This window comes from Equus quagga, chromosome 14, assembly GCF_021613505.1.
Source record: "Equus quagga isolate Etosha38 chromosome 14, UCLA_HA_Equagga_1.0, whole genome shotgun sequence".
NCBI lineage: Eukaryota > Metazoa > Chordata > Mammalia > Perissodactyla > Equidae > Equus > Equus quagga.
In genome coordinates, this window is record NC_060280.1 from 25,609,191 (window position 1) to 25,624,012 (window position 14,822).

The window sequence follows — 14,822 nt, forward strand, 5'->3', positions numbered from 1 at the left end:
TTTGAAGGAGAGAGAAAGCAAGAAGGTGAGTAATAGAATAAGGAGGAAGAAGTGGAAGGGAAGGAAAACAGTAAGGAGAAGGAGAATGAGATGGACAGATAGAGGGAGAAAGAGAAAGAGAAGAGGGAATATCTGGTGCCAATAGGGGAAGTGGAAAAATATCTTCTGTAACTTGACCACTTAGATCTCTGGGAATCATGAACACATCATATTCATCTTCAGAATAACCATATAGAATGATTACTCATCCACCTTGATATTTAGAATTCAGAGCTTGTATTTTCTCTCCATGAATAAGTGAAATGCACAAAAGAAGACACCCTTCCCATTAAGTGGTCATGGCCTTACCTCATTTATCCTTTTCAAGGCCTCTCCTCCTTCCTCAGATCCATGCATGTTAACGTTTAGTCCTTTGGACAAAAACTGGAGATATTCATCCACTATCTATTTCTGGAGAAATATTCTGAGCACCCTTTCACGGATCTGCTTTGTCCTAACTCCATAAATGACAGGATTGAGCACTGGTGGAATAACCACATAGAGATTGGCCAGAAGGATATGGATGCAGCCAGGAACATTTTGGCCAAAACGATGTGTCATAAAAGAGAAGAGGGCTGGGGTGTAAAAGGCCAAAATGACACAGACATGGGAACCACAGGTGCTGAGAGACTTGAGCCTGGCCTCACGGGAGGGGAGACGGAAAATAGCATGGAGAATTTGGACATAGGACAGAGCAATGGCCATGATGTCAAGTCCCAGGATAGCTATGGTCCCCAGACCATATATGATATTGACCTTGATGCTTGCACAGGCCAGACGAGCAAGACCCATGTGCTCACAGTATGTGTGGGGAATGACATGGTGTCCACAGAAGGGCAATCGCAAGATGAGGAATATAAAGGGGAATACAGAGAGGAAAGATCTCCCAACCACCCCAAAATCAATAAAAGCTACGATCTTGTTAGTAAGGATTGTGTTATAAAGGAGAGGATTACAAATAGCTATGTATCGGTCATAAGCCATTGCAAGAAGGACTACTGACTCCATGCCAGGAAAGATGTGAATGAAAAACATCTGAGTGAGGCAGGCACCAAAAATGATCTCCCTGAGTCTGAACCAGAATATGCCCAGCATCTTAGGGATGGTGGCTGTGGACAGTCCCAGGTCGATGGTAGCCAGCATTGCCAAGAAGTAGACCATGGGCTGATGGAGGCTGTGCTCAGTCTGGATGACAAATAAGAAGGTGAAGTTCCCCATGAGTGCAATCAGGTACAGAGCACAAAAGGGAAAGCCAATCCAGATGTGGATGTTTTCCAGTCCTGGGATTCCCAGTAGCAGGAAGGAGGAGGGATGGAGCTGAGCGTCATTGGAAAGGGACATCTTGCTTGTGATTTCATATGAATGTGTTCATTGCAGATGTGTGCTGATCCATACTGGAAGGTACCAGTCTGTTACCAGGATGTTTTGTGGTACTGGAAAAAAGCAGATATCTTACCTGTTTATCCCATTATCGACCCCATCAATAGCCTTTTCGTCAGAATAATTAACCTACTCTATGATAGTAAAACTTTCATAATTGGAATTTAGTTACAGAATACTGAATTAATTTTACTACTCTAAATCTTTGTTTCATAATGCATTTTTATTCATTCTATGGAAGGTGATCTTTTGCTGTATGTATGTATTTGTGTATCTGCTTCTTTACATACATTTACTTATATATACATATACACACATATATAAATATATACACACATATATGAAGAAGATAATAAGTGAATGAATGAAAGGAATAATATATACACAAAGATTATAACCAGGATCATGATTCCTTAGTGCTTACTCTCTTTGTGTTTTCCTTCTATATACTAATGAAGACGGATGCTTACTGATGAATTAAAAATCCTAACCAGAAATACACATAACGTAATACAACATACACACAGAGACACAAGTTATTGTTTCTTTTCTGTAATTGTATTTCAAATTGCCAATAGAGCTTTACAGATTATTAAAAACAGCATCTGAGGGGAAAATGTTTAAATTCATCATCTTTGAATGGTCATCATCGGAGATTTTAATGTACTGATCTCAAAAGTGGGGTGCATCCAAATTCACATGGTACAGGTGATGTTCATAATATATCATTTTCTTCATTTATGCGTGTTAGTGATCACTGGCTCAAAAATACTAATCAATTAACCAAGGTATTGAGAAGGAGACCAAATGGAGAAAACACAAATTGCAATGTACTATGAAGAACATTCTATGTCTCACCATGACCAACCCACTTGGAACTAGTGAAGTGTCCCAAATCTTAAGGGAGGCTTATAGTATTCACTCATTATAGTGGAAAGCCAGGGAAAACAAATGTTCTTTCACCTAGTATTTGGTGATTTACAATTCCATTATGTTTACGGCAAAGTAGATGTGACAGAATTTTTCAGAGTGAACAAATGTTGGCCAGAATTGAAAGTCAGGAATACCCGGCCAAAGAAGGGAAAGAGTGTCCATGTCAATAGAAATGTTTGGTTTAGATGCTTAAGTGTGAAAGCCTTAGGTATTCAGAGAAATGTTTTAATCCAGATATAGAGAGAAGGAGAGGGAGGGAGGGAGAAAGAAACTAGAAAGTAAGATATTATGCGATGTTAAGAGTAATTTTTGTGGTGCCTCTTCATTGTAACATATCATTGAGTGTCCCATGGCTTCAAAATGTATGCTTCCTGCCAAGAAGATGGAGTGGTCCAGAGGAGACTAGAGAACTAAAAGTGTAATCCCTGTTGGGCAACAGAATTGCAGACATGGCTACCAAACATTGCTTCTTATCAAATGACTCTTTGGCTTAATCTCAGATATCTTCTTTGTAACTTAATAGATGTTTATACACAAGTTATATGATGTTGTGAACAGTGATATATGTGCATATATGATATATATACATAAATATATACATATATATATTGTCTCTTATATATATACATATGAAAGCTGTGGCAACAGTTTGCTTATCTTTTGCAAGTGGTAAAATTAACACAAGTAACTGTTATATAAATGATTCTTAAAGGTTTTTTTTTCTATTTTCTTTGCTTCTTTTTGGTTTTTTGGTGAGGAAGATTCACCCTGCGCTAACATCCATTGCCAATCATCCTCTTCTTTACTTGAGGAAGATTAGCCTAGAGCTAACATCTGTGCCAATCCTCCTCTATTTTTTGTGTGGGGGATGCCATCACAGCACAGCTCGTAAGTGGAGTAGGTCCATGCCTAGGATCCAAACCCATGAACTCGGGCTGCAAAGCAGAGTGTGCAGAATTTTAACCACTGGGCCATGGGTCCAGCCATTTTTTCTGGTTTTTAAGGAGAATCTAAATTATTCTAAGCTCTGGTGAATAATAAATGACTGTAAAAATGGGTCTCCCGTCTCTCACAGCTATAATCTAGACAGGCTGATAATGATTTAAAAAAAAAAAAAGTAAGAGAAAAGCAATGCCAAAAGACTCAACGGTAGATTTAAGTAGATAGAAGAAGAGAGGAAGTAAATCTCTTGCAAATTTGGAGGGAAAGGAAGAAATATTAACAGGGTAAGCTGTCCCGTACACATGCCTATTGTATTTGGAATAACATTTTACAAAATCATTTGAAATTATATTTACTTGCACGTTTAATCTAATTTCTAGAAAGTAAGCTCTTTAACGTCAAAGAAACGCTCTCTTACTTATATCTCTATATCTAAAATCTAGTACTGAGCCTGATATATTGGTTAAGGAAATGTTAAATATGGTTATGTGCCACTTAACTGTGGGGATATCTTCTGATAAGTGCATCGTTAGGTGATTTCATTGTGAGAACATCATGGAGAGTTGAACTTTATACACAGACCTAGATGGTATAGCTTGCTACATATTCAGGCTGTATGCTACTAATCTTATGGGACTGCCGTCTTACATGCGCTCCGTCCTTGACTGAAATGCAATCATGTGGCCCATGACTGTACATATTTCAAGGGTTTTTTTTTGAATAGTGAACTTAAAATCAAACACGCAGTTTGTTTTAACTGTGATCTTTGTATTCTGTTGTTTCGGTAAGTAATAAACAAAATATAAGCAAACTGTAAGGTTTCTTTGATAAAAGGAAAATGAAATATAGCTTAATTAGTATAATAGGATGTTACTTAGTCTTAAATCTTGAGTGATGGAGATAATCAATGAAGAGAACCCAAAGTTTGCTGGCTGTCTTGGGAATTTTAGGTGATAAACTAAGGAATTCTTTAGTTGTGGAAAATGGTTAATCTTTCCAATACACAATACATGACCCTCTAAAGAACTAGAAACTGAAAATCCTGGACCCTTAGAGATAAGTGCCATATGCAGATAAGTGCCAACACTGTAGATGGGAATACATCAGCAAAACCTTGTGACTTCTGGAAACATAGCACAGTTTGTTTTTTTTTTCAAGTGTCCGCACATGCCGTAAACTGTTTATACAGCATGATACTCATTTTGAGTATGGAGTTACCTGTTGATCTGCACTGCCTAAAGCAGGTCTCAGAAATGCACTAGACTATTTCTACTGTTTCTTTTATAGATCTTTACTTTTAATCACCCTAGCCTTGGGATATGAAAGAACATCTTAAGGGTTTATTTTATTTTTTTTTACCTCACCCTAATAGGAAACAATGAACAAATCTTCCTAGGTTGAGACATTTGATCTTATAATGATTAAAAAGCTAAAAATGCAAATAGGAGCTATCAAGGATATTTGCTATGACATATAAATATAGAACTTCCTTCATATCATTAACCCAATCTCAGCCCCTCTGCTCTCCTCAGCTTTATGACACTTCTGCCTCTTGTCCTTTCTTCCTCTCTGACTGTCATCCTGTTGGGAGACTAGGGAAACGTGTAGTAGACTCACCAGACTGTGCACCGTAAGCCATTCTGAGCCTGTCTTAGTCTCCTTATTTCCATGTAAACCCAAACAGGGAATGGAGTTTTTATCCTTTATATGATATTCCCCAAAGGAGAGCCTCCAAATGAAATTCGCTAGGGTCATATTTGTGAAGGACAAGGGCTCAAAGGTACCCATTTTCAGCCAAGGCCTATGCTAAAAGTCTAAAAATCCACCAGGGAGTTTTGTCCTCCTCTAGAGATAAAGACCGACTATACAGAATCAGTGATGTGTACCTGAGCCTATGTAAATCAACTAAACTCCTTGCCTGGAAGATAGGCCATTACAAATCATGAGAACTCTTAACCCCCTCAAAAACCATATAATAATGTGGTTGAACCTAGCAGAGTAGATCCTAATTGCCTGTGTCCTCTTGCAAGCTCATCCACTTACCAGCTGTGTGAAGTTGAGCAAGACACAACCTCATTAAGATTTAATATTCTTATATGGAAAAGGGGGAGTAAAATGGTATCTACTTCATGTGGCTTATGTAAAGTTTAAATGAAGGATAACATGTGGTTGGCCTGATAGTATATCTTTCACATAATAACTATTTAGTAAATGTTAATAATAAATTGAAAATTCCACTAGCTTTGTAGATGATGCCCATTCATTTAGTTTTAAATAAATTTCCCCATATTTCTTCACAGAACCAAAATAAACTTGAGCTCCCAAATGTATTGAGTTTCCCAGCCAGTAATTCTCTGCTGCCTCCTCCATTTAGCATGCAGGTCATTCTTCTACTTCTTATCAGAGCCGTCATAATCTTCAATATCTATCATACTTACACTGAACAGCTTCAGACTTCTCTAAAATGTTTGTATTTAATAATTCTCATCATAAAAATATTTTAGATTCAGGAAAAATACAAATAAAAAGCTATGCACTCCCTGTTTAGCACGAATAATAAAACATGGATTAAAATTGAAGCATGCTGTATACTCTTGTTTCTCATTTCCTCATCAAATCTAACTACTAATATCCTGACTTTGGAGTTTATCATTATTATAATAAAAAATATATATATTACACATGAAAAGTTCATAAAGAACTGGAAATCACTCCTTTGCATCAACTGGGTCCATGTTAATAAGCCCTCAATGCCAAACTCCAGTAAAATATGGTCCACCTGGCAAAGCAATTTAAAGAAAATCTGACTTATCTTCTTGTTATCTTACGCAAGAGTCATCAGACATTTTTAAAGAAAAAGTGACCACAAATGCCAAGCCATCTTTTTAGATTCTGTTTTTTCTTTCACCTTTATTCTATAATTCTTTGACAGCATGGAGAGCTCTCTGATCATTCCAAATGTGATTTTAATTTCTAATAGGTTACACAGCAATTTTAGTTATTGTAAGACAATGTAGACAAAATTTTGTGTTCATCATCAAAAGAATCTGAAATTTCCAAATCCAATGATTTCTTTGCTTTTTATTTTTTACATAAACTCTATTTTTTTAGTTTTACATAAAAATTGAAAGATAGCACAGAGTTCCCAGGCACACTTCACTGTTCCCTCTACTATCAACAACTTATATTAGTATAGTACATTTGTTACAAATGAAGGAGAAGAGAGAGGGTGTACAGAAAACAGGCAGCATGGGGGCCATAAGTGCTCAGCGTCTTGTAACGGGCAACTTGGGATTTGAGGTGAAATACCGCTGAAGGATGTAGTCATAGGAGATTCCAACCAGTACCAGGACAAGGACAAGAAAGGAAGCAACAAAAAACCATAGACGGCATTGATTCAAATGTTGGCACAAACCAACTTGACAATGCCAATGTGCTCATAGTAGGTGTGGGCAATAAGGTGAGCATCACAAAAGGGCAGACGGTGGATTAGGTAGATCACAGGCAAGGTGAGCATGACTGCACTGAATACAATGCCCACTCCAGTTCGTGACAGCTCTCAGACTGTCTGGACGGTTGTACAATGGAGTGGTGCACAAATGGCCACATAGTGCATGTTCAAAAGCCATGGCCTGAAGAACTACAGATTCGTCCAGTGAAGGTGCTTATGAGAAATAGCTGGGTCACACAGGCTCCAAAGCCAATTTCAAGAGCGTTAAGTCAGAAGGTATTCAACATATGTGGCATCGACAATGTGGATAGGGCCAGATCTATGACTAATAAAATGGCCAGGAAGGATATTGGATTCAAGAAGATGTTTTTTGTGTTAATTTGACTATCAAAATTGTTACATTGCCGGTAATAGCCCCAATGTAAACACAACAGAAGGGAAAGTAAATCCAGGCATGAGCAGTTTCCAGCCATGGAGTGCCTAAAAAAATGTGCAGGGATGGAACACAGTTATATTTTGATTGTGCATTCTGAATTTGGCTGGAATAGAAGATATGGTCTAACCCTAGAAAAAAAATTCTTAGGCATACTCTGAGATGGTTAGTTCATATTTTAGTAGATTGCAAGAGAAGGCATTGGTGTTCTTTCTTATCTATATTGGTCTATTAGAGAAAGGGAAAGGAAAATTCCTGACACTAGACACAATTAGAAACTAAGGAACACATCCTTCATGATGATTAAACATATCCATCATATCCTTATGATGATTCTAGACACAGTGTAGCCAATGTTGAGAAATAATGTAACATCCTCTGTAGTTCTGAACCAAAATAATTAATATTGTGTTACTATTTTTGTGAGCAAAAAAATTGGTATTTGGATTGATATAAAATAAAGAACTTCCCAAATTTTGAATGATAAGGACAAACCTAACAAATCACTAATGTAGCAAAAGACAGACAGATGTGGATATCTAAACATAGCCACACTAACATAAAGAAAAGCAGAGATAAAAGATATATACATATTATAATATCTATACGCCAAATGCCTTAAGTATGTTTCATTTGAAACTTATTATCACCTGAATTCAAATTCAAAAATTCACCTCTAAAATCAACAGGCATCCTCATGAAATCATTCAATATACACTTATAGATAAATATCACCAAAGGAAACTTAAAGTCAAATATGCACAGAAAGATTTACCAAGTGAAAACAATTTCAGAACCAAAATATTTCTTAGTACAGCAGTGTGCATCTCTATGTTGCTGGGATCATGGAAGAACATAAAGTAACAAAGAGGACTTTAGATTTTTCCCTGTTTCCTGTATTCAAGGATAACATTCAAGAAAGACTGTGAAACATTCAGAGGAGTTGAAATACAGAAGTTTGAGGGAAGTTCTGAGTGTGGTCCCAGCTCTCCCAGGTCAGGGCGAAGTAATATGCTCTTTACACTTACCCAGAGCAATATCCATAAGACCTTGTCCCTATCTTCTAATAATTTCTTTTTTAGTACAGAAAATCAGACATAATAAGGAAAGAAAAGACAACCAGAGAATGAGCAAAAAACAGAGAGTAAGAGCTTAGGAACATGGGAGATGAATAGAAAATAAATGAAACCAGGAGCTGATTTTTTTAAAAGATAAATAACCTTAACAAACCTCTAGCAAGATTGACAAAAGGAGTGAGAGAGAAGAAAGACACAATTTTCAATATCAGGAAGGAAACAGGCTATCACTATAGATATTACGGACATCAATAATTCTATAAAAACAATGACAATGTAAATTAAAGGAACCAGTTCCTCAAAATCCACAAACTGCCACTCCTCATTTATATGAAATAGGTCACTTGAATAGCCCTATAACAATTAAGGAAGAAATTTTAAATTTGCAACAAAGAAATATCCAGGTTGGATAATTTCATTGGAGAATTCTATTCAACTTTTGAAGAACAATTAACACTGATTCTTTATAATATCTTCCGTGAAGGAGGAGAGAACACTTCCCAATTCATCCTGTGAAGTTAACACAACCTTGATACTAAAACTAGATCAAGGAAGTACAAAAAATAAAAACTGCAGACCAATAACCATGTACATAGACAAAAAAATCCTTAAAAATATATTTGCAAATATAATTCAACAATACATGAAAAACAATTATGCAACATGACCAAGTGGTGTATATTACAGGACTGAAAGGCTGGTTCAATATTTGAAAGTCAATTAATGAAACCCATAAAAGTAGCAAGTTAAATAAGAAAAAAGCATATTAATATATCAATCAGTCAATGCAGGAAAAAAGCATTTTACGAAATTCAGCATTCGTTCATGTTAAAAACTCACAAAAAAAATACATCAAATGGGAACTTCCTCTACTTCACAAAGAGCATCAAAAAAAGTGAAAGCATACAAAAAAAAAAAAACCAAAACTGTAGTTAACATTATACTTTACAGTGAAAGACTGCAGGCTTTCCCTTAAGATTGCAAATAAGGCAAGGATATGCATTCTTATTGATATTATTCATAATACTGTTGGAAATCCTAGCCAGTGCAATCAGTCAAGAAAAGGAAATAAGAAACATACTGAACTAAAAAAGAAGAAGACTAATCCTCTTTTCAAATGTCAGGATTGTCTATGTTGAAAACACAAAGTAATCTACAAAAACCAACTTACAAACAGAAACTTTTTGAAACAATCAAGTGAGTTCAGCAAGGCCCTAGGATACAAGATCAACATTAAAAATTTAATTGTATTTCTATATACTAGTAATTAACACACAAAATCCATACTTAAAAATTAAAAAGCCATCAAAACCATTTACATTCATGCTAAAAAAGGATGTACTTAAGTGTAAATCTAATAAAACATGTACAGTATGAAAACCACAAAATAATTCTCTTAAAAAGTTTAAAGTTCTAAGTAATTGGAGAGACTATACGCTGGGATCAGAAGACTCAACAGAGTACCGATGTAAAATTTACCCAAATCGATGGAGAGATTTAACACAATTCCTGTCAAAATACATGCAGGATTTTTGCCACTATAGACAATATTATCTTAAAATTTATATGGAAAGGCAAAGTATCTAGAATAGCTAAAATAATTTTTTTTAAAGAATAAAGTGGAAAAACGAGTCTTCAAATTCAAGATATTATGTGGCTATAGTAATCAAGCCGGTTTGGTATTGTCAGAGGGTTAGACACATAGATAAAATGAAAAGACTATAAAATCCAGTAATAGTTCTATATAAATATGATCATCTAATTTTTAATACAAATTTATTGATGTAAAATTCACATATCATACAACTCATTTAAAATGTACAATTTAATTAATTTTTGTCCATTCTCACTTTTGCTACTGCACTGCAACGAACTTGAGAATATCTTCGTCACTCTCAAGAGAAATCTCAAATCTGTTAGCAATCACTCCTTTTCTTGCCCAATCATTTCTAGCCATAGGCAATCACTAATCTACTTTCTGTCTTCATAGATTTGCCTCTTCTTGACGTTTTAGATAAAAGAAATCATACAATATGTTTTCTTGTATCACTGGTTTATTTTATTCAGTGTAGTGTTTTTTAATTGCAACCATCTTGTAGCAGATAATAAAACTTCATTCCTTTTTATTGCCAAATAATATTCCATTGTATGGCTATACCACATTTTATTTAACCATTCATTGGTTGAAGTGCATTTGGGTTATTTCTGCTGTTTGGCTATTATGAAAGACACTGCTATGGACATTTGTGTACAATTTTTTGTGTGAACATGGTTTCTTTTTCTCCTGTGTATATACCTAGAAGTGGAATTGCTGGGTTATATGGTAAACCTGCATTTAGACATTAGGGAAACGAAAATTAAAAACAGAATTAGATATTACTACACATTTATGAGAATAGTTGAAATGAAAAAAATAGTGAAACAAATACTGGCAGAGATGCAGAGAAACTGGATGACTCGTGCATAGCTGATTGGAATGTTAAAGGAGACAGCCATTCTGGAAACAGTTTAGCAGTTTTTTAGCACGCAAAGATTTAGCTGCCAAATAATCCACAATCAATGATTGTAGTCTTGGGTATTTATCCCAGAGAAATGAAAACTTATGTTCACATAGAAACCTTTGCAAAATGCTTGTAGAAGCTCTATTCATAATTGACAAATGAGGGAAGCAACCCAGATGTCCTTCAATGAGTGAATGGTTAAACAAATGGCAGTATATTCATACTGTGGAATACTATAACTCATTGATCGAAGTGAAAAAAACCACGATGATAGAGGCAACAACTTGGTTGAACTTCCAGATAATTATGCTGAGTGAAAAAGCCAGTCTCCAAAGATGTCATACTATATGCTTTAATTTATGTAACATTGCTTAAATGTTAAATAAAAATTATTGAAATAGATTAGTGGTCACAAGGATATAAGGCCAAGGGAGTCGAGTGAGAGTGGTAGGGAAGTGGCTGTGCCTATAAAAGGACAAGTTGAGGGATTCTAGTAGTGATGGAAATCTTCTGTATCTTGAATGTCTCAATGTCAACATCATGATGGTAATGTTGTTTTACAAGATGTTACTTTGGAGAGAACCGGATAAATGATATGCAGAATCTCTCGGTACTGCTGACAATTATATGTAAAACTAAAATCACTTTAAAATTTCAAATTTAGTTAGTAAAAACGTGGATGATATCCCTCTGTGGTTTGGATAGAATGTCTATAAGTATCAGTTTGGTCCAGTAGCTAGTGATATCTGTTTCACTTGCTCAATGAATTACTGAGAGTGAAGTGTTGAATTCACTATATTTGTAGATTTCTTCATATCTCTTAAAATATACAAGTTTTTGATACATGTATTTTCAACCTCCATTGTTACTCAATACTCCTTAAGATAGTCTTTGTTCTGAAATATATTTTGTATGATATCAATATATATTCTTCAGTTTTTCTTTGTTAATGTTTTTTTGTATATCTTTTTCCATTCTTTTCCATTTATGCTACTTAGATCTTTAAGTGCAGGAACATAGAGATAGATTTTGTTTTTTATCTAATCCAATAATTTGTCACTTTTAGTTCATTTATTGAAATTGTTCATTTTTAATGTGATTATTTAAATGTTTCATTGAAAATCTACCAACTTTGGTTCTTACTTGTTACATCTGTTTTTTCTTTTTTCCTTATTTTCCATCATCTTGTTTTGATTCAATATTTTTTAATGAATCTGTGTTATCTCCATTATCGAATGATTATTAAATTCATTTTTAAAATATTTACAATATATACATACCTTTGATTAATCATAGTATGTTTTGAAATAATACCATTTCATCTTTAGCATAAGAACCTCATATCATATTCCTAACTCTTCCCTCCTATTCTTCATGGTTTTTTGTTACACATTTTTTTACATGTGTTGTAGCAATACAATATATTGATAATATGTTTTCTATCTACAGTTGCTTAACTTTTAAAATAGTATGGAAAACTACAGCCTATTTGCCAAAATCAACTCACCACCTGTTTTTTGGGTAAAGCTTTTTTGGAACACAGACACGGTTGTTAAGTTTTGTTTAATATATGTCTATTTTTACATTACAGTGGTGGAATTGAATAATTGCAACAAAAACTATATGGCTGGCAAAGCTTAAAATTATTTCTATCTTGCCCTTTATAGTAAGTTTACTGAACTTTGTTTCAGTTAAATTAAAAATAGGAAAGTGAGAAATTTTAAGTTTATTCATTCTATTTATTTCATTACTACACATCAAGTTCCAGAGGCTCTTTTCATCTTCTCCGGTAGAGGTACCAAGTCTAGCAAGGTACCTGCAATTACAGCTACCATCTGTTCAATTTTGTGGTGATTATCTAATAGCTACTATAAAAATCATTTTTGATGAAGAAGGAAAACAGGTGAATTGAACGTGAATATTGGAGGCAATTACACTTAGGAACTGGAAAAATAACCACAAAATTCTTTGTGCAAAATCATTAGACCTATTTTGAGGTATAGTTGGCCCAACATGCCAATTTTCAACTGGCTTTCACAGGCCTTATTTTAACTGGAGAGTCATTATGGAATTATACTTTTTGAATACTTAGTGTTTTTCATCTCAGAAGCTTTATCTAACAGTTCTTGAAAGTCTGAGCATTTTTCTTTCCCTAGTTAGCATTTATTTTGGCATATATTCTAAAGTAGGCTTTAGGATACTTTAGAGAAAAATCTGAAAAACATTTACTAAATAGGTTCATGGTGATATGCCAATGTCATTCTGCAGAAAGAAGCAGAATCTTTTCATCTGACATCATCTTTCTGCTTGAAACTCCTACAAAAATCATGCTTATTATAATCAATATCATTATTATATTTGTTTACCATAATCATTATCTACGTCATCATTAGACATGTTGAGCACTACAATAGTTGCCTATGGATTTACTCACTACTGGTAGTACCATCATCTTCTAATCATTATTACAGATTCCTATTGATCAAAACATTTCTACTCTACGCTGGCTTAATATTTTACCAGTTATGTTGATCTTACCCTTGATTACCCCTGAATCTCTAGATCTTACCACTGGTTACAAACTGTGGCATTTTGTCATCTGCCATTTAGTAATCGCATCGTCCTCTTTGATGCTATGGATCTTAGTTTCATGGCAACATCTTACACTGTCAACTCCAATCTTAGAGGTGAGATTCCACATAGCTGTTCAGTGATGAAAGTGCCCTCCTCAACATTTCTTAATACAAACCTTGGTAAAATATTCTATAGGCCCTCTCCAGGAATAGAATCAAATGGTGGTTCTAATTCTCACGTAGTAAATCTTCTGTAGCTTAATCACCTCCTTAAAACATCTGACACTTCTATGAATATTAAATCAAGAAAAATCTGCAACTCTACTTAATTTATAGGGCCATTGATATGTATAGTTTTTCAGGAGCCATTAATTAGATTATTAGGATTGAATCTCAGTACATCTTATTTATTTATTTTCTACTTTTTTATTGAAGTATAATTGACAGACAATATCTTATTTGTTTCAGGTATACATGATAGAATACATATATTTATGTACATTTATAATTACATATATTATATATATATTATATATGTATCATAATACATATTTGTATTACACATGTATTATAATTATATATGTATTATTATATATTTTATATATTTATATTTTTAAATTTATATATAATTTAGATTAAAATATTATGTAATTATATATTTTAATAATATATAAATATATTTAATTGTACATGCATACCACATATATTTATATACATTGCAGAACAATCACCACAGTAGACCTAGTTACCATCTGTTACCATATAAAATTGTTGCAATATTATTGAATATATTGTGTATGCTGTTCATTACATTTGCATTACGTTTGTTTTACACCTGGAAGTTTGTACCTCTTAATCCCCTTCATCTAGCCCACCCTCCATCCCCATCCTCCTCTGGTAACCACCAGTTTGTTTCCTGTATCTATGAGTCTTTTTCTGTTATGTTTTGGTTTGGTTTTTAGATTCTCTATATAAATGAAATCATGTGACATTTGTTTTTCTTTGTCTGACTTATTTCACTTAGCATAATACCCTCTAGGCCCATCCATGTTATCCCAAATGGCAAGATTTTCTTCTTTTTCATGGCTGAGTAATATTCCATTGTATATATACCACAACTTCTTTATCCATTCATCTATTGTTGGGAATTAGGTTGCTTCCATATCTTGGTTACTGTAAATAATACTGCACAGAACATAGGGTTACATACATCTCTTCAAATTAGTGTTTTTGTTTTCTTCAGATAAATACCTGCTGAAGGAGATCATAGCAGCATTCTTGCTAGGCTTTAAGCCTAGGAAAAATAAATTCCAAATGGGTCACTAGGAGACATGTGATCTGATACCAGATTGTTTGTGCATTGGAATCAAAGGCCAGAAGGGAATATCTTATCGAGCATGAAGGCAAGGGGCTTATGAATGCCTGGCCCTTGCAGGAACAGAATGCCATCTGCCTACCTTGCTGACTGTTCCTAAGATACTCCCCAAGGGAATG

The 14,822-nt window shown here is 34.4% G+C and overlaps 1 protein-coding gene and 1 pseudogene across 1 annotated transcript; both read right to left on the reverse strand.

Moving 5' to 3' along the window:
- Positions 1 to 444: 444 nt before the first annotated feature.
- Positions 445 to 1,380, reverse strand: LOC124225293 (olfactory receptor 52E2-like). The gene has a single exon (XM_046637879.1). The coding sequence runs from the start codon at positions 1,378 to 1,380 to the stop codon at positions 445 to 447; it is 936 nt and encodes a 311-aa protein (XP_046493835.1).
- Positions 1,381 to 6,476: 5,096 nt separating this feature from the next.
- On the reverse strand, positions 6,477 to 13,152 carry LOC124225523 (olfactory receptor 52J3-like; annotated as a pseudogene).
- Between the last annotated feature and the right edge of the window lie 1,670 nt (positions 13,153 to 14,822).